The 18,309-nt window shown below is 41.6% G+C and overlaps 1 protein-coding gene across 4 annotated transcripts in view; it reads right to left on the minus strand.

Annotated features, from left to right (window-relative positions):
- The window catches only part of LOC121285733 (copine-8), a 755,949-nt gene that overhangs the window by 343,536 nt on the left and 394,104 nt on the right, over positions 1 to 18,309 (minus strand). For 2 of the 4 annotated variants that reach the window (XM_041202465.1, XM_041202468.1), the window contains one exon: positions 14,421 to 17,228. The exons of 1 other annotated variant lie outside the window; for it this stretch is intronic. In XM_041202465.1, the coding sequence (XP_041058399.1) occupies positions 17,040 to 17,228 (189 nt within the window). In that variant the 3' untranslated portion in view covers positions 14,421 to 17,039. Of the gene's footprint in view, positions 1 to 14,420; positions 17,229 to 18,309 lie in introns of those variants that run through there. One more of the 4 variants, XM_041202467.1, reaches the window with a different exon arrangement.

Genomic DNA, 18,309 nt, shown 5'->3' on the forward strand with positions numbered 1-18,309 from the left:
GTGTCCAGCTTCTTCAGTGTTGTAGGAGCTGCACTCATCCAGGCAAGTGGGGAGTATTCCATCACACTCCTAACTTGTGCCTTGCAGATGGTGGACAGGCTTTGGGGAGTCAGGACATGAGTTACTCATCGCAGGATTCCTAGCCTCTGAACTGCCCTTGTAGCAACAGTATTTATATGGCTAGTCCAGTTCAGTTTCTGGTCAATGGTAACCCCCAGGATGTTGATAGTGGGGTATTCAGTGATGGTAATGCCCTTGAAAGTCAAGGGCTATTGGTTAGATTCTGTCTTGTTGGGGATGCTCATTGCCTGGCACTTGTGTGTTGCGAATGGTACTTGCAACTTGTCAGCCCAAGCCTGGATATTGTCCAGGTCTTGCTGCATTTGGATATGGACTGCTTCAGTAACTGAGGAGTCATGAATGGTGCTGAACATTGTGCAATCGTCAGCATGTATTGCCACTTTTGACCTTATGATGGAAGGAAGGTCATTGATGAAGCAGCTGAAGATGGTTGGGCCTAGGACACAACCCTAAGCAACTCTTGCAGTGATGTCCTGGAACTGAGATGATTGACCTCCAACAAACACAACCATTTTCCTATGTGCTCCTATGTGCTAGCTATGACTCCAACCAGTGGAGAGTTTTCCCCTGATTCCCATTGACTCTATTTTTGCTAGGACCCCTTGATGCCACACTCAGTCAAATGCTGCCTTGATGTCAAGGGCAGTCACTCTCACAGCACCTCGGGAGTTTAGCTCTTTTGTCTATGTTTGAACCAAGGCTGTAATGAGATCAGGAGGTGCATTCCTCTTTTATAACACTTATTAAAACTTATATCTTTGACCAAGCTTTTGATCAGTTGTCCTAATATCTCCTAATGTGGTTTGGTGTCAAATATATATTTTATAACACTGTAATTAAACACTTTGGGATGTTTTATTATGTAAAAAGTGCTATATACATGTACTCCTGTTGTTGATTGATCATTTGTGATTCTTAATCTGCTGGTGTAAATGTGCACATTGGTGAGGGCTCTTCATATTCTCTTGAGATGTGAGCGGAGGCAGAGAGTGGTCAGGGCACCCGCAGTCAGATGACTGCTGAGTCGAAGGCAGATGCTAAGCCTCTGGTGTCATCCATTAGGTGGCAGATGCTAGATGTCCAGAGGGATGTGCAGGAGGATCTGGTGGAGATCCATGAGGATATGCATGTCATGGTCTCTGTTAGTGGAGGAGTCCATGTGGAGCATAAGCACTGTTTTGACTCCCCATGGCTGAGCGCACTGCCTCCTATATTGAGAGAGTGGCGAATCTTATGAAGAGGCAGCTCCAGGGCCAGGATCATGGGTTCCTGGGCTTGTGCTCGGACCTGCAAGCCCTCACACGGCAATGACCTCAGGTTGTCGGTGCCTGTGTGGGAGATGGATGAGGCACCCATTATCCAAGCTAGGTGCCCGTCCATCAATGGAGAGCAGGGAGGTCCAGAGCGACCTCACATTGGTGCACAACCTACTTGTCATCTTTGCAGGCTCCTCTCAGGGCATTCTGGATGACGGAAGCAGATCCTCCGCCTCTCTGCCAGTGACCATGGCATCTGATGAGGTTGCGATGACTGGGGAGAGGTCGGCCTGGCATTGGCTGCTCCCTCCCAGGTGGGGTCAGCACAGGCTCCATTGGCCAGAGGAGTACCATCAAGGTCATCAAAGCCAACAAAACAGCAGAGTCAGCAGCTGTCTCCAAAGCCACTGGCAGCAAGGGAGTGGGGGGAAGGGGCAGAGAGGGTTGCACCAAGATGTAGCACTCGCAAATGTAAGTTTAAGGCATAGAAGCTTAGGTTCACTGTGATCTTCAGAGCTACTGGCATGGGATGTCCACCCACATAATGAGGGGAAGTGGGCTCCAAATGGTCTCGGCACCGCATTCTCAGTAAATTATAATGCAGAACATCTATAATTACTTAAATTATGGACTGCTGTAGTGCACACTGGCTGAAAGAAAACTTGATTGAAATACAAGACTTCAAAGTTAGGTTAAGTGCTTCAACTAAGCAGCTCCTTTATACTAATATGGCTGAATGATCACTAGCTGTTTTTGATATTTAGTTGTGGTGTTTAATTCTGTTTCAAAAAATGATAATTAAATCAGCTACTTCCCATTTTACATTTTAGTAGTCACTGGTGAAAAAATATTTTAAAACTTCTGATTTTTTTAGAAACCTACTGTTCTGAAGTGTATTAGTTATTTAATCAACTTGTTTGAGTTGAATTTAAACTGAAAAATGTGGGCTCATGTTTTATTTAGAAGAATGATCTGAGATGTCAGAGCTCTGGAGTGTACTTGAAGTGCTACTGCCATGAGTGATCACAAGAAAGCATCCTTAATTTGTTTTGACAGTTCCTTAATTCAAATTTGAGGATTTCCAGAGGCCAACCTTAATGTAGTACTTTACAGTACTGTCAATCTCTTGTGGTTATACTCACAGTGAGTCAGAAGGCATGCTTATTTTAAAAATGGGCACATTAAATAGCAAGAGGAAGTCTTTGTTACACTAATAACTCATCTGTGGAAAACCCATGAAAATAAATAGCTGTTCTGCTGCTTGTGAATAAACTATAGGGATTGAGCACTACTGACTTTATGAGCAAGAGGCTATCCTGCTCCAAGCACTGCTGTTGTATTCTGTCAAGATGACATGTACAGTCTTGGTAAGATATATTATCTCCACTGCTTTTATCTGCAGCATTTTCAATGACAGCAACTGTAATAAATTAGGTGGAAATCCAGATGAGCTGATAGAAGAAAAAAAAACGACTATGTTATCATGGACCAGTAAGAAACATGATAGACATGTCATGATCATACATTGTTCACAGACACACAGGTTTCAGTAGTGATACTTGAATTGAGCTCTAAATAAAAGTGCAAGTGCAGTTTTGTGACAAATTTTGGGAGAGTAATTATCAGTTGATTTTTCCTCTGATTTTGCTGCTTTCCACAGGAGAAACATATACAAGCAAGTAAATCTTTGATGCTGCTATTTTCTTGCATGTAATAATCTTATGTGTAATATATCTTTAAGACAAATGTTGTAATGTAAGATCATATGATCTTGATACCCAATAGCAGAGTAGTGCAGGCTCCCTCTGTAGAATAGTCTTGAGTTAGAATCTGAAGAGGAAAGACAGAGGTTTGAGTTGTAAGCACACAAGTGTAGCTGCTGAGCTTCTTTTGTAAATAAACAGAATGTCTTTCTTCTAAGAACGGGTTATAAATCTTCTCTATCCTGGTACCAACTCAGTCACCCCAAAACAAGGTGCAACCCGAATCCTTTAGTCCCAGCAAACCAAGGGCATTGGATCCAACATTACATCAATGAAAGTCATTTGGCATTTTAGGCAAAGTTTTAAGATTACTCAGTCCAAATGTCAAATAAGACAAGAAGTCTTAAAAGCAGAAGAATAACCAGGGTAACAACCAAGGTAAAGTAAGAAATGAGAGGTGGCTAGAAAGCACAAGCTCAAATGGATGGAATGTAACAATTATGATCCTGTGCTCCAAACATATTAGTCTGTTCAAACCTTCTGTTTATGTGCCCAAAAGACTTGTGATTGAGCCTGATGACTATGCCCACTGCAGTGGGCACTTCACTCTGTGGAAAACTACTGTTGCTAGGGTAAGAGATAGAAACTGTCTTAGTAATTACAATTTACTTATTTGCCCCTTCAGACCAATATTTTAAAATTCCAGCCACCTTATATTTGGTCTCTTCACTCTGTAACGATGGTAACTTTTGCAATAAGATTTAGTTTATTAGTTCAAGAAAAATTTCACATTCAGTATAATGGATCAATATCAGGATCCATACATACAACCCATTGAAATCCTAAATCTTGTTTGAATGTGGGAATGCTCATGTTCTGTGCTTATGAAACAATCTAGTGGTAGTAGGATAACAATCCAGAGATGTTTGGAATTGGGGATCCATGCTGTTCCTGAACTGGATTAACTAGAACTTTTCTTAGTTTACAAAGAAGCCCAGTTTTCTTAGAAGAGTCATAATCTTCTGACTGCTGTTTGTGTCATATCATGAGAGGTCAGCCTAATAAGTCAATCCTCAGCGGAGATACATAGAAGCATACAGCACCAAATAGAGGACATTTGGCCCATTGTACCTGCTCCAGTGCTTTAGAAGTGCTATCTAATTTGTTCAATTCCCATATCCTTTTCCCCATAGCCCTTATGAATTTCTCCTTTTCCGGTATGGACCCAGTTCGCTTTTGAAAGTTACTATTAAATCTGCTTCCATCGGCTTTTCAGGCAGCACATTCCAGAGGCCAGTACATTCCAGAGGCTGATAACTTGCTCTATAAAAAGTCTCTTCACTTCCCTTTAATTCTTTTGCCAATTACCTTAAATCTGTATTCTCTAGTTATAGACCTCTTGCCAGTGGACCCAATTTCCCTCTATCCATTCCACCAAGATGCTTCATATTTTTGAATACCTCTATTAAATCTTTCCTTAATCTTCATTGGACAGGGAGAATAGTTTACCTAGTCTCTCCACAGAGCTGAAGTCTCTCACCCCTGTTATCATTCTAGGAAATCTCCCCTGCAATCTCTCCAACACCTCAACATCCTTCCTAAAGTGTGGTGCCCCAAATTGGATAGCGCAGCTGAGGCCAATCCAATGATTTACAAAAGCTTACATAACTTCCTTGAGTTTGTAGTCTTTAAAAGGACAAGCACATTGTAAACTTTGTGTGTTTCAATATGAGATTGATTCTTTGCTCACCCAAAGAAATTGTTTTCAAATCATTTAAGTTCTGCTACTCCAGTTCAATAAGGGATGAAGCTTAATTTTATGTTAGAAATACTTTAGTGCTCATGACACAATCTGCTACAGAAGATCTGTACAAACTTAAGGTTTGTGCTCACACCAAGGGCTGAATAATGTGCTGTGTTTCTGTGGGTGGGACTGGCACCCAGAAGTGGGTGGATTGCTGATTCTTGCCACCGCTGTTGTAGCATGCCATATAAAATGGCAATAATCCACTTAAAGGCCACAGGTTGGGTTTTCAGCCCACGACATAGTTGGATTGTCGCTCCCCTGCCCAACCAGAGATGGAGGGTGGGATGTCTGGCTGCCAAAATCGAAGGCCATGACACGGAAGGATGTCACTCTCTTTTAAAATGGCACCTGACACAGGGCAGTGTCAGGTGACCCAGCGATTTACTGAAGTTCAAAGCCAGAATGTTTTCAGCATGATTGTCAGGCAATCATCTGGGGTAAATGTTATTATGCCGAAAAATGTTTTGAAATCTGCAGAGGCTTAGAATTAAGTGTTTTTGCCAGTGAACACAATGGCGTGAATTCTGATCATCTACATAATGGACAGGCTCTTCCCCCCCATCGGGGGGATTGTGCAGGAGCGGGAGCAAGCAGGCGCATTCCCAATTGGCACCCTTGGTCAGGGGTGTGCCACCATTTATGTGGGCAGGCCAATTAAGGCCCGCCCAGCGTGACGTCCGCCAGGAAGCGCTATGCGTTCCCTGTGCGGGCAGGGGAGGATTCCCTGAGCCGGGAGTCCGCTCTTTCGTGCACGAGCATGAATGAGCGCACAGAACCCCCTGAGGCAAAGTGCTGCCTCAGGGAGGTCGGCTCAGGTTTCAATAAAGATGAGACAAAAAGTTACTGAAACGTCCTCTCAGGTGCCACTGTCACGTGAGCTGGGACATGTCAATTTCTTTTATTTAGGCATTGCATACAAATTTTAATTTTTTTTTCAAAAATATACTTTACTCATAAAATATTTTCAAGAACATTCCAAACCATTTCAAAATCACCATCACAAAAGTACAGTCAAGTTCAACTTTTACAACATGTATCACAAGGTGCATCAATACAATCAATGAATATTACAATCATTTGCAGACATTCATTTTAATACTCTCATGAAACCTCATCCTGCCTGTGGATGAGGTTTCATGTTTTCTCAGAAGCCCGCCTGGGCTCCCGGCCTGCCCACCAACCTTAAGGTTGGACTGACAGGTCCATTGATTACTTTAATTACTTTATTAATGGTCTTAAGTGGCCACTGACGCCCGCCCGACGGCACCCACGTCATTTTATGCCTCGGTGAGCGGGTCCAGTCCCTTGCTTGCCAACCGGAAGATGCAGCCCAATATTACGATCTGAATATTGAGCAGCTGTTTAGTTTTAAAAAAAAAAACAAAAAAACTGCGGATGCTGGAAATCCAAAACAAAAACAGAATTACCTGGAAAAACTCAGCAGGTCTGGCAGCATCGGCGGAGAAGAAAAGAGTTGACGTTTCGAGTCCTCATGACCCTTCGACAGAACTTGAGTTCGAGTCCAGGAAAGAGCTGAAATATAAGCTGGTTTAAGGTCTGTGTGTGGGGGGCGGAGAGATAGAGAGACAGAGAGGTGGAGGGGGTTGGTGTGGTTGTACCAACCCCCTCCACCTCTCTGTCTCTCTATCTCTCCGCCCCCCACACACAGACCTTAAACCAGCTTATATTTCAGCTCTTTCCTGGACTCGAACTCAAGTTCTGTCGAAGGGTCATGAGGACTCGAAACGTCAACTCTTTTCTTCTCCGCCGATGCTGCCAGACCTGCTGAGTTTTTCCAGGTAATTCTGTTTTTGTTTAGTTTTAGTATGCTTTCATCCACTGATGGCCAAAGGCAGTGAGGGAAGAAGGTCCCGAACCATTCTGCATTTCAATTATGATTCCCTCTGCACCCTCCTCTAGGCTGTGTGCACCAGGTGTGAGGCCCTGATGCCAGCTGACAGGAAGAGGAGACCTGCCTCAATCACCCAACCTGCCTGGGTGGAGGTGGTCCCTGAGGTCAGCACCTTGGTGTGCAGCCTCAAAGCTGGAGGCAATGCAGAAAGAGGCTAAATGACCTTTTGAAATCCACAAGGGTGAGTACGTCCTCACTCTGTGTATTAGGGTACACAGAAGGTGTAGGCAAGGCTGGATAACATTCAAGGCTTGATAATACCTCAAGTCCAAGGCCGCATTATGCACCAACGTTACTGCTTGTGACCACGATGCCTGATCTGTAGTGTTGTTGTGGTTCTAGGGGCAAGGCGGCATTGGTCTTAGACTTGAGAAAGGTACACAGCATATTGACTGCTAATCATTGTGCAGACAATGTATTCCTCACAGAGCTTGGAAGTGTGTTGAAATTAAGGCACCCGAGAATAAACATCAGTGCAATGTCATACCAGTTTCAGGAAAAGCGGACCCACAATGCCCATGAGAGAAACAGGATTGGAGATGGAGTGCCCGATCGGGCAATCCTCATGCCACTGCGGGAGGAAGGTTCTGTTGTTGTCATCCACGGAATGGACCCGCTCCATCGACAGAGGCAAGGCTGGAGGAAGGCCTCAGGTTGAGGAGATTGCAAGGGGCTGGAAGCAGATCTGGGGCACAGAGAATGAGAGAGGGATGGGGAGAGGGTAACTGAGGCCTGGCTTGGTGACATGAATCCTACATGTGTGGCTAATGTGTTCAAAGGCCGGGAAGCTTCCTGGAAGAAACCTTGTGAGTTTGTTATAAGTGGTTCAATGTTTGCAAGGTGCCATATCTCATAATCCATATATTGCTATTGGTGTTGAATCTTGTGTACTTGCACATCCCATGAAGACTGTGAAAGGCCAATTAACGCTCTTTCTTCTCTGTGTCCTGCGCAGGTGAACCTTCACCTGCCATGACTGCCAGCCCTGAAGGACAGACACTGGAGGAGGAAGAAGCCTCGGATGGTGCACATTCACACCCTCTACCTGCACCAAGCACCAGTCCAGATACTGGCAACTTGACAGGGATTAGCGCAGTGGGATGAGGGCAAGCGCAACTGGGTGAGGGAACTTCAAATTCACACATGCAGCTGCTGGAGAGTGTGCTGGAGCAGGACTCAGACCACTGGCAGAGTGTTGAGGTGATCCGGAGACCGAGTCTGATGATGAGCCGCTGGAGTCATTGTGAAGCGGCAGATGCTGGAGGTCCAGCGCAAGCTATGTGGAAATTTGGTGGGTTTAACAGAAAGGTTACTTGCTCTGGCCCGGACTGTGGAGGTGTCCATCCTGGCCATGTGCACTGCGATCACCCTATCCTCAGAGCACCAAGCTTTCTCCATGGACAGACTGGCAAATGCCCTGGAGGGGCAATCCTGCCAGATTGCACAAGCAATCATGGGTATGTGCTCTGACCTGCATGCTATTGCCCTGGCTCTGAGCTCAGTAGCTCAGAGCCAGGGGGACAGGGAGACTGGGAGCCTGGAGACTGAGCCATCTCCTGGGACCTCACAGGAAGGCAGGGAGGACCAATCAGTCCTCGTGGCGGAGGATGAGCAGCAGCTGCTGCCGCAACCTGGAAGCACCTCTCAGGGCACTTCTAATGGGGGAAGCCTCTCATCTGCCCTTCCACCATTGGCACAGTCCTTTATTGCCACGGTGATTGAAGTTCCTCCTGTGACTCAGCAAGGGTCTTCTAATGTGATAGGGCCCTCAAGGCCTCAGCTGCACAGAGGATGCATGCCAAAGTTGGTCAGGGCAAGGGGACAATCAGGTCAGCAGCCCCTCTCTAGTGCAGCAGCAAGCGAGAGGGGACCGTTGCGCCAGAGCACATGGATAAGAGTGAAGAAAACTCCACACTCATCACAAAAGGGTCACATGGTGCTTTTTCTAGGTGTTCTGTTGCCCATTTGTTATAAGCCTTCAGTGTATTAACCCTCATGCAAAGGTTGAGTTTATCTGTAAGCACTTTATAAAATGCCTGGATCCCTGAATTGTCAGAAGTGAACTTTGTCTGAGATACAACAATGCCTGAAATATTGAGAAGGTGAGTGTGCTATCAGGCCTTTCTCAGTGAGATAGCAGTATAGATGGGATGAAGTTGAGACACAAGCAGTACACGTATCTCAGAGGCCAAGAATGCCTGACAAACTGCAACGTCTGCCTTAAGGCTTCCCATGTGTCACGGACATCCACGAGTTCCCTGCAGGACCTTGCACCTCTCCATCGGGGGGTGGGTTTTCCTCACCTCCTCAGCAGCCTAACGCTTTGATGAATGCCTGGTATCTTGTGTCACCTCTTCCTCCAGGGCACTCTCTGAATGGCAAGGTTACACAGAGTGCAGCACCCAACAACCACCAGTGAAACTCTGGATGGTGCATACTGCAATGCTTCTCCGGATCTATCCAAGGATTGAAGCCTCACCTTTAGCAGCCCAATTGTCTCCTCAACGATGGCCCTGGTGGTACTGTGGCTGTTATTATAGCTTCTCTCCATGTCCGTTCTAGGGGCCCTCACTGATATCATGAGCCAGCTCTTCAAAGGGTAACTTTGGTCACCCAGAAGCCAACCACCAGGGCATCAAGTGCATTGAACATATCTGGCACCTGAGAGTTCCAGAGAATGCAGGACTTGCATAATTATTCAGTTGTGCTCATATACCAAGTGGAGATTTAAGGAGCGATAGCGCTTCCTGTTAATGAATGTACAGGGCTGGCCTGCTGGAGCCTTTGTGGTGATGTGAGTGCAGTTCATTGCTCCCTGTGATCGCCACAAAGCCTCTGGCTCATTCAAGTTGACTGTGGTAGTCCATTGAAAACGCAATGTATGATGTGCCCTTTGGAACATTGTATCTGTAAGGATCTTAAAGCAGTGGTGAGCAGCAGGCTGAATATTGCCACTGAGGTCTCCACAAACGGTGTCGGCAGCAAGCTGTCCTGAGATCAGGACAGCAAAGGTATCCCCTAGAAAGGCAGCTTCTAATAGCAAATGCTAACAGCATTCACAGCAGCCTGAACTGCTGAGCTCAAATTAAGGACCCAGCTGGTAACTTTCAACTCACCCTTACAATCTTTCGCTGCAAAATAGAGATCCCCACCTGGTGTGATTCACACTCCCTAAGCATTTTATTGCTCTCAGCAATTATATCTTAGTCAATTTCCACTTTAACAAGCTTAATAAAGCAGCTTAATTCAATTTAAATAAGGTGGGCAGGCTCCCGATTTCTAATCCTTAAGTGTTCAGGGCCATTGGCTTTTTCCTGTCCTTAAAATGTCCTACGTTCCCACTATTATTACTGTGATCCCAAGCACTGCAGTTGTGGAGTTATTACTGAGAACTAGTCATTCAAACTTCAGCAAGCTGGCATGAGAGTTAGGAATAGTTGTGTGCCTATAAATAAAAATAAATTAAAGTCACAAGTGTGGTTTTGACTTGACATGTAAACTGATTTACTGAAACAGTGTGGAAGAGGCTTTAAGGATTGGATAACCAAGGTAATAATGCAATGAAAATAACCTATTGCTTTAAAAATTATAACATTATCAATTTTACTTTTCAAAAGATGAAAGGTTGAAAACTACAAAGTAATAAACACAAACAACAGACTATAGACCAGCTTTTGTGAATTTAATAAAAATGACAGTTATCAAAACAGTTAACCAGTCATTCCCAATAACATTCAAACTTTAAGGGGTTTAATTTCCTCTTTTATTGTACTGCTTAAATCAGTTAACAGGTGTTAAGGGTTTTACACTGAAGTGTTAAGCATTGCAAGCCCAGAAGGAATTAAACCCCTAAATATACTGTTTTGCAAGTATGTTGTCTATTCTCTGTGTGATTTATCACAATTATATTTGGATTCTCAGAAATTCTAAAGTTAATCTAGTAAAGAATATAATTTTCACTCCAAATCATAACATACCATATAAATAGAGCAGTTAGGCAAGGCTTGGGTTAAAATGATAAATGTAAAATTGGCTTATAAATATTCTATGTGACTATATCTGCTGTGAGAAAGTAATAATGTGTTTCAAAGCATAATTTTATGGTGATCAGATGAGGGACTTATAGTACACGTACAAGGATAGCTGATTTAAGAGGCAGTGTTGTTTGGTAAAATACTGTGCATGATATTTTATTAAATTTGAAATTAAAGATATGCAGGATGATGTTATCCATTACATAATTATATCTCTGCTTCTAGAAATTATTAAACTTCATCCTAGAACTGAGGATAGAGGGAAAAAACAATCCCTTACGAAAATTGATAACATATCCAATCTAAACCCTTGTCGCCGAAGTGGCAGTTATTAATGGCACATTAACAAAAACAAATTTTTCACTGATATTTTCCCAACATGGTTGCAATACTAATTTAGGGCAGCAATATGAAGGAGTTTAAGTTTAAGGGGAAAAATCACACATTGGTGCAGTTGAGCAAGCTCTTCTCCCATTTGGCTAAAATCAGTTTTGTGCTATCTTCAAAATAATTTAACTCGGATTTTCCAAGTGGCAGACACTTTGTGACACAAGGCAACTACAATAAATAATTGAATCCATGATAGAATTTCCTACTTCCACAGCTGTGACAGGAGGTAACCGACGTATTGGTAGATGTCTTCATTTCAGTGACTTGCTTACCCTTTTTCACTTTTTCCCCCCGAAAAAGTTGGAAAAAGACCAGCAAAGTCTTATTGTATTTTTTTTTAAGAACTGTTGTCGGAAAGAACTATTAATGAAAAACATTTATTTCGAAATTAATGGAAATGGGTTTATTCTTTGGGCACATTGCACATCGTTGGTAATGGATAATGTTAATACAATTCTGGAGGGGTTAGCAAAATGAACTATAACTTTTTGTTATCTTGATTTATTATCTTAATATCTATTATGGCGTTGTGGCTGGAATTGAAACTGGCAATCTTAGATGCTGGTAATAGTCAGCTACATTAACCTTAGTTTGACAAGCAGAATTTATAGCAGAGTCAAGAAAGGGCAATCTGGTACATCATTATGGCTGCATAAGAGGCAATGTGTTACATTTGGCAGGGGGTACTTTGTTCTATAAAATGTACTCAACATTTGTTTGGGTGAAAAAGAGAAACATTTGCCTCTCTCACAGCAATTGTAAGTTTGATGATCTCATATATATTAACAGGGGGAGACAGTGATGTAGTGGTAATATCGCTGGACTAGTAATCCAGAGACCCAGGTTAATGCTCTGGGGACACGGGTTCAAAACCACCATGGCAGCTAGTAGCATTTAAATTCCATTAATAAATCTGGAATATAAAGCTAGTCATCAGTAATGATAACCATTAAACTATCAACTGTCATAAAAATCCACCTGGTTCTTTAGGAAAGGAAATCTGCTGGTCTGGCCTACATGTGACTCCAGACCACACAGCAATGTGGTTTATTCTTAACTGCCCTCTGTAATGGTCTAGCAAGGTCAGTTCAAGGGAAATTGGGGAAAGGCAACAAATGCTGGCCTTGTCAGCAATGCCCACACCCCATAAAAAAGAATAAAAAGGGGAGAATACAAAGTCCACATCCAACAAAAAATGAAATGCATTAATTTTATGATTGTAATTTTTCCATTCATTTTAATTGGGCCATCTCCCGTGATGACATCCATAGCACACATAAGCTCTGAATTAGCGTGCACAATTCTGCAATCAGGTTCATTTGTTGGATTCCACGGCATGAATGCAAACTCAATTCTAAAAAACCAGATTCAATGTGACAAGAAAGCACATTTCTCAGTGGGCCTAGATAAATTATAACATGATAGGGTCCCCCTTGCCCTCACTTATCACCCCACCAGCCTCCGCATTCAAAGGATCATCCTCCGGCATTTCGGCCAACTCCAGCATGATGCCACCACCAAACACATCTTCCCTTCACCCCCTCCCCTTTGTGGCATTCCATAGGGATCGTTCCCTTCGTGACTCCCTGGTCCACTCCTCCATCACCCCCTACACCTCAACCCCCTCCCACGGCACCTTCCCATGTAACCGCAGAAGATGCAACACCTGCCCCTTCACTTCCCCTCTCCTCACCGTCCAAGGGCCCAAACACTCCTTTCAAGTGAAGCAGCATTTCACTTGCACTTCCCTCAACTTAGTCTACTGCATTCGTTGCTCCCAATGCGGTTGCCTCTACATTGGAGAGACCAAACGCAGACTGGGTGACTGCTTTGCAGAAAACCTTCGGTCTGTCCGCAAGCATTTCCCAAACCTCCCTGTCACTTGCCATTTCAACACTCCACCCTGCTCTCCTGCCCACATGTCCATCCTTGGCTTGCTGCATTGTTCCAGTGAAGTTCAGCGCAAACTGGAGGAACAGCACCTCATCTTCCGACTAGACACTTTACAGCCTTCCGGACTGAATATTGAGTTCAACAATTTTAGATCATGAACTCTTTCCTCCATCCCCACCCACTTTCCGATTTTCCCCCTCCTTTTTGTTTTTTCCAATAATTTATATAGATTTTTCTTTTCTCAACTATTTCCATTATTTTTAAATGTATTTCCATCCATTGTTTTATCTCTACCTTTTAGCCTTTTTCAATTTCTTCACCCCACCCCACCCCCACTAGGGCTATTTGTACCTTCCTCGTCCTACTTTCTACCCTTAAATAGCACATTCCTTTAGATAATATCACCACTTTCAACACCTCTTTGTCCTTTTGTCTGTGACATCTTTTGGTTATCTCCACCTATCACTGGCCCTCTATCCAGCTCTTCTTGTCCCACCCCCACCCCCCTTAACCAGTTTACATTTTATCCCTTTTTCTATTTTTCCTTAGTTCTGTTGAAGAGTCATGCGGACTCGAAACGTTAACTGTGCTCCTCTCCACAGATGCTGCCAGACCTGCTGAGTTTTTCCAGGTATTTGTGTTTTTGTTCTAGATAAATTATATTCTGCTTATTTAAAAGAAAACTGGCAATGCCCAATACAAAAGCAAAATACTGCAGAAACTGGAAATTTGAAATAAAAACAGCATCTGTGGAAAGAGAGAAAAATATTAATATTTTGGATTGATAATCTTTACATTAACTCGCTTTAGAAATTGATCATCAACCTGAATGTTATCTTTCTTTCTCTCTCCAAATGCTGTCTGCCAAATATTTCCAGAATTTTGTGTTTGGTAACAACCAAAAGTCTTGCAAGATATCTTGAACCATAATTGAAAATATTCGAAACCACAAATGTCATGGCTACACTGCGATAGTTGTGCTGTTATGGGGACTTGTATAGATCACGACTTCATAAGCCTCTAAGTGCAACTAAATATGTTAGCAACATAAGAATTTGGCAACCATTGAAATATAATTTCAGTGTTTAACAATCATCCCATTATCTGTATTATTTATTAGATATAGAATGAAATTGTGTCATTTATTCCTCACGTATTTGAGATGATCCTAGGGTATGCTGTTTGATTGTATTTTGTCACTTAAGATTCTAAGAGAGCAAGATGTAAAAGAAAGGCTTGCATGATTATTGTGCCTTAGCATTCATTAAGAGAACCAATGTACAAATCCTTTTGTGCCAATGGACTGTCTATGTCTAATAATGTAAAAAGTAGATATCAATTATATTTAATTTAATTTTTTTACTCAGTGTTAAAATAATAGTATGTAATACTTCTGTAGATAGACAATATAAGATTTCATGAAAACAGTCTGTACGATAGTGTGTAAAAAGTATACAGCATATATTTGGTGTTAAACATTCAGAGCACAATAGATTCTGAAAATCACTATTCAACAAGACTACCCAAACTGTATTAAATACAAGATTTGAATTGGTACATGCCTCTTTAACATAAACTAGCCACTGTCAATAATACACTGTAACTTCTTAAAACTTTTCAAATAGTAATTTTTAGAAACATATATATAAAGATAAACATAATTGTTAATTTCAGAACTATTACTGAAATCCTATTTGATTACAAATATTTATGATTATGAAGGATAAAATGAAGCTAAAATTTGTAAACAAAAATACTTGTAGTAACACAAAGCCAAGTAACATAATCCCAACCAAATTAGTGGACCCATTTTCACATTAGCATCAGAGCTGGCTTGATATGAATAGTAGAAATGTTGCATTTTATTTTCAAATGTATATTGTATTACCCTACAAGTATACCTCTGCAGTAAGGTGACAGGGCTACCTATCATTATGTAGAGTGTTGACCTTACACAGGTAGGTTTGACAGCCAGCGAACCATGAGGTTTCGATTCCCTGTATTTTTGCATTTTTTTAAGGGGGGAAGGAGGGGAGAATGTAATACTTATTTCTTGCTATAATTTTCCCTTTGTTGGCAAAATGTACTGCCTAGTGATATAGTGCCACTAACTAGTGCACCTTTAAAGCTGTCAATATTGCACCAGCATGAAAAGTGTCACAAAGCAATTCAACTTTTATGAATGCTTAAAGTAGCGAAGTGTACTTGGTCCCACCTTCCCCAGTGAAGTTGAGCATAAAAGATATGTATCACAGCTAAAACAAATTTAAAAAAAAAATTATAATTTTTTTTATCATTACAAAAAAGGATTTGGCTCACTGCAGGTGGCACAAATGTAATTTAGTGACAGTGTGAAGAGTACAAAATCCAACAAACATTTAATCGTTATGAGAACACAATTTTCATCTTGTTTCTTATTTTTCAAAGTAATTTGGATTTTTTTGGTACTAAACATGTTAAGTTTTCTGTTTGCCTGTATTCTGATGTACATATATATTAAGAAATTTAGTTATTCCATTTTAAAAAAGATTTTTCTAGTAAGCGATTTACAGTTACAGAACAAGTTTTTGTCACTTTTATTCTGTCATCGCCCTGCAAATCCACCCTATGTATTTTGTTTGTTATTGAAACTATAATGTTCAAAATTTCCATACAAATGCAGAATAGTAAATAAATTAAGCAATAAGTTTCCACTCCGGCGGGAAATTAAAAAGCAACTACCGTGTTGGCACAAAAAAGGTTTCAAAAACATGTCACATTTTTCAATATCGAAAGGCATAATGCAAAAAAGTCATCGTAGTATTTGCTGAGAATTTAAGGCCATTTTGTACTGAATTTAATCTAGCACACTACTCACAAAAGAGTGCATTTCTCTTCCAAAAACTGTACATGCAGCTAGGGGCACGTGCTGTAAGATTTGAACAAGCATATTACAAATTAATGGAGAGCTTAATAAACAGAAAATGAGCACAAGATCACATGTCTGTGCAGTTACTTTTCTGGCACATTCACCTGATAGATACAGGCTTGCACACTATTGGCATGGTGCAGTGCAGTGGTTCTCAAACTTTTCCAGGCCTTTTTCAATCAAACAGTTCAAAGAAAAGCCTATATTGTCAACATTCTTCTCATTTCCAAGTCATTTCTGTTTTTCTTCCTTTTCCCACTTCTACTTTTTTCAGGCTGAAGCATTTGCACTGTCGCTCAAGTGGTGAGGGAATGAAAAGGATGACCAATTGAGAGTTGGTTGGGAGATGATCACAGATTTGAGTTGCAATTGGAAGTGTCAGGTAGTGATCATCAGGAAGCAGTGGTGGATCAGGAGTCAGGTCCATTTCCAAATCCCTCCTGACCAGATCATGCACCCCAGAGTTTGAGAATCACTGGTGTACTGGAACAGGCCCCTCCATATGAGTTAATCATCAACAAACAGAGGTGCAACAAACTAGCAAATCACAATTATTTCAATATTTAAAACTGTTTACAGGAAGTATATGCTTATAAAAATGATTCAGTTGTAAAAAGAATTAACATGTAAACATTCAAAGGAAAAGAACTGCACATTCTCAATTATTTATAATAGCTAAGGACTTCAATTCCAATTAATTTTTAAACTTTCATCATTCCCCTGTCATAACTATTTAAAAAAAAACATAATTTTTCTTCAGAAAAGTCCACAATTTCCACTGTTCCAAAGGAGATGTTTCAGCTATGAGGGCAAGGACCTTCTCTTCCCCTTAAAAGCATCAGTTATTTTCTTCATGCAGCCTCTCTCCAGTATTTGCCTGACGAACAATATGCTTGACACCATGTAATTTGAACCCCAGCCGAAACTCTTGGAATCTTCCTGAGCTGACAACATCCATAAGTCTTTGCCGTGCAATCTGATAAAAACAGCTGACTCGGCCACTCAAAATGGTTCAGATCAACAGTGATAACTGGGAATGTTGGAATCACCCTCTGTTAAAGCTGTGTCTGCAATGCGTAACCTGGAGGAGTATATGGGGGTGGAGCAGGAGAAGGCTTAATTCCTCTTGATTTCATATACGAGAGAAACTGTTCTGGAATCTCAGCTAAGACATCCTTTGCAAGTCGAGCCATGCTCAGCACATGGTTTCCAGTTCTATCAACATAGTCCCGGAAAGGCACAAACTGAAAAACACATTTTTAATTCTGAACAATTGTAATTCAAAAATACTAAGGAACAATGCAAACTTGCTGAAAAAAAGTTAAAAGCTAAAAAAGTTAACTATTGTTTGTCTCACAACCAATTTTTCCTAAGACTGATATCTGAAAAGTGAATAATCCACAACACATTCTAGTTAGAAAAATAAAAGGATTACTTCCTTAGCTCAGAAGACGATTATACCAAGAGTCACCAAAATACAAAATTCCTTATACATCTCACTGTATATGAATATTTTGATCAAGAAACATTATATTCAGCAGTCAAGTCCTGACGGTATTATTTATTTTTCCAGATAATTTACTCTTAACAATTGCATAAGTAAATGGCCAATGTAAATAAAATTATCATTCCACAGATGCAACATCACCAAGACAAAGCATCATCGCAAAACTGATTTTCTTCAGCTACAAGATTTTGAAAACATGCATTAAGCCTAGGGAGCTTAGAAATTGACCCAGGTAAAATTGGGCAATGAAGGGTCCAATATGACCTGCAGTGTGTCATTTGGATGGGGCCATTGCCTATGTAAATAAGTGTTCTAATGCTTGTCCCAAATCCCTTTCTGATATTGGATAGCAACTGACTGTAGAATGTGCCATGTAAGCTATAAGCAATTTTCGCAGGCAAATGGCAGTCTGAAGTTGTCATTAAAAAGGTATGTAAAAAATATACTCCTCCTGTTTCCACATTATTCTATGGACTGCTGGCGGCTATTGATCATTGACCCCCACCCCAATCTGTTTCCACCCACTCCAGACTGACTGTGCACCTGGTTACAGTATCCTCGCTGGTCAATCTTAATCCCCTTTGCAACCAGTGCACTTCCTACCGAGGCACAACTGGTATCCCCAGCACGCCAGTCGTGTGCTGCTAAGGCAAGAGGGCCAATTTCAGGTCGTCTCCTTGCTCATGTGTTTCAGCATGGCAGTTAATGATTGCTGTTGGGCTTGGGGTGGGGAGGTGGGGAGGGAACAATATCCTGCTTCAATTTGAAACCCATCACAAGTTGAATTGGCCAATGACCAAACATTAAATAGAAAGAAG

This window comes from Carcharodon carcharias, chromosome 13, assembly GCF_017639515.1.
Source record: "Carcharodon carcharias isolate sCarCar2 chromosome 13, sCarCar2.pri, whole genome shotgun sequence".
NCBI lineage: Eukaryota > Metazoa > Chordata > Chondrichthyes > Lamniformes > Lamnidae > Carcharodon > Carcharodon carcharias.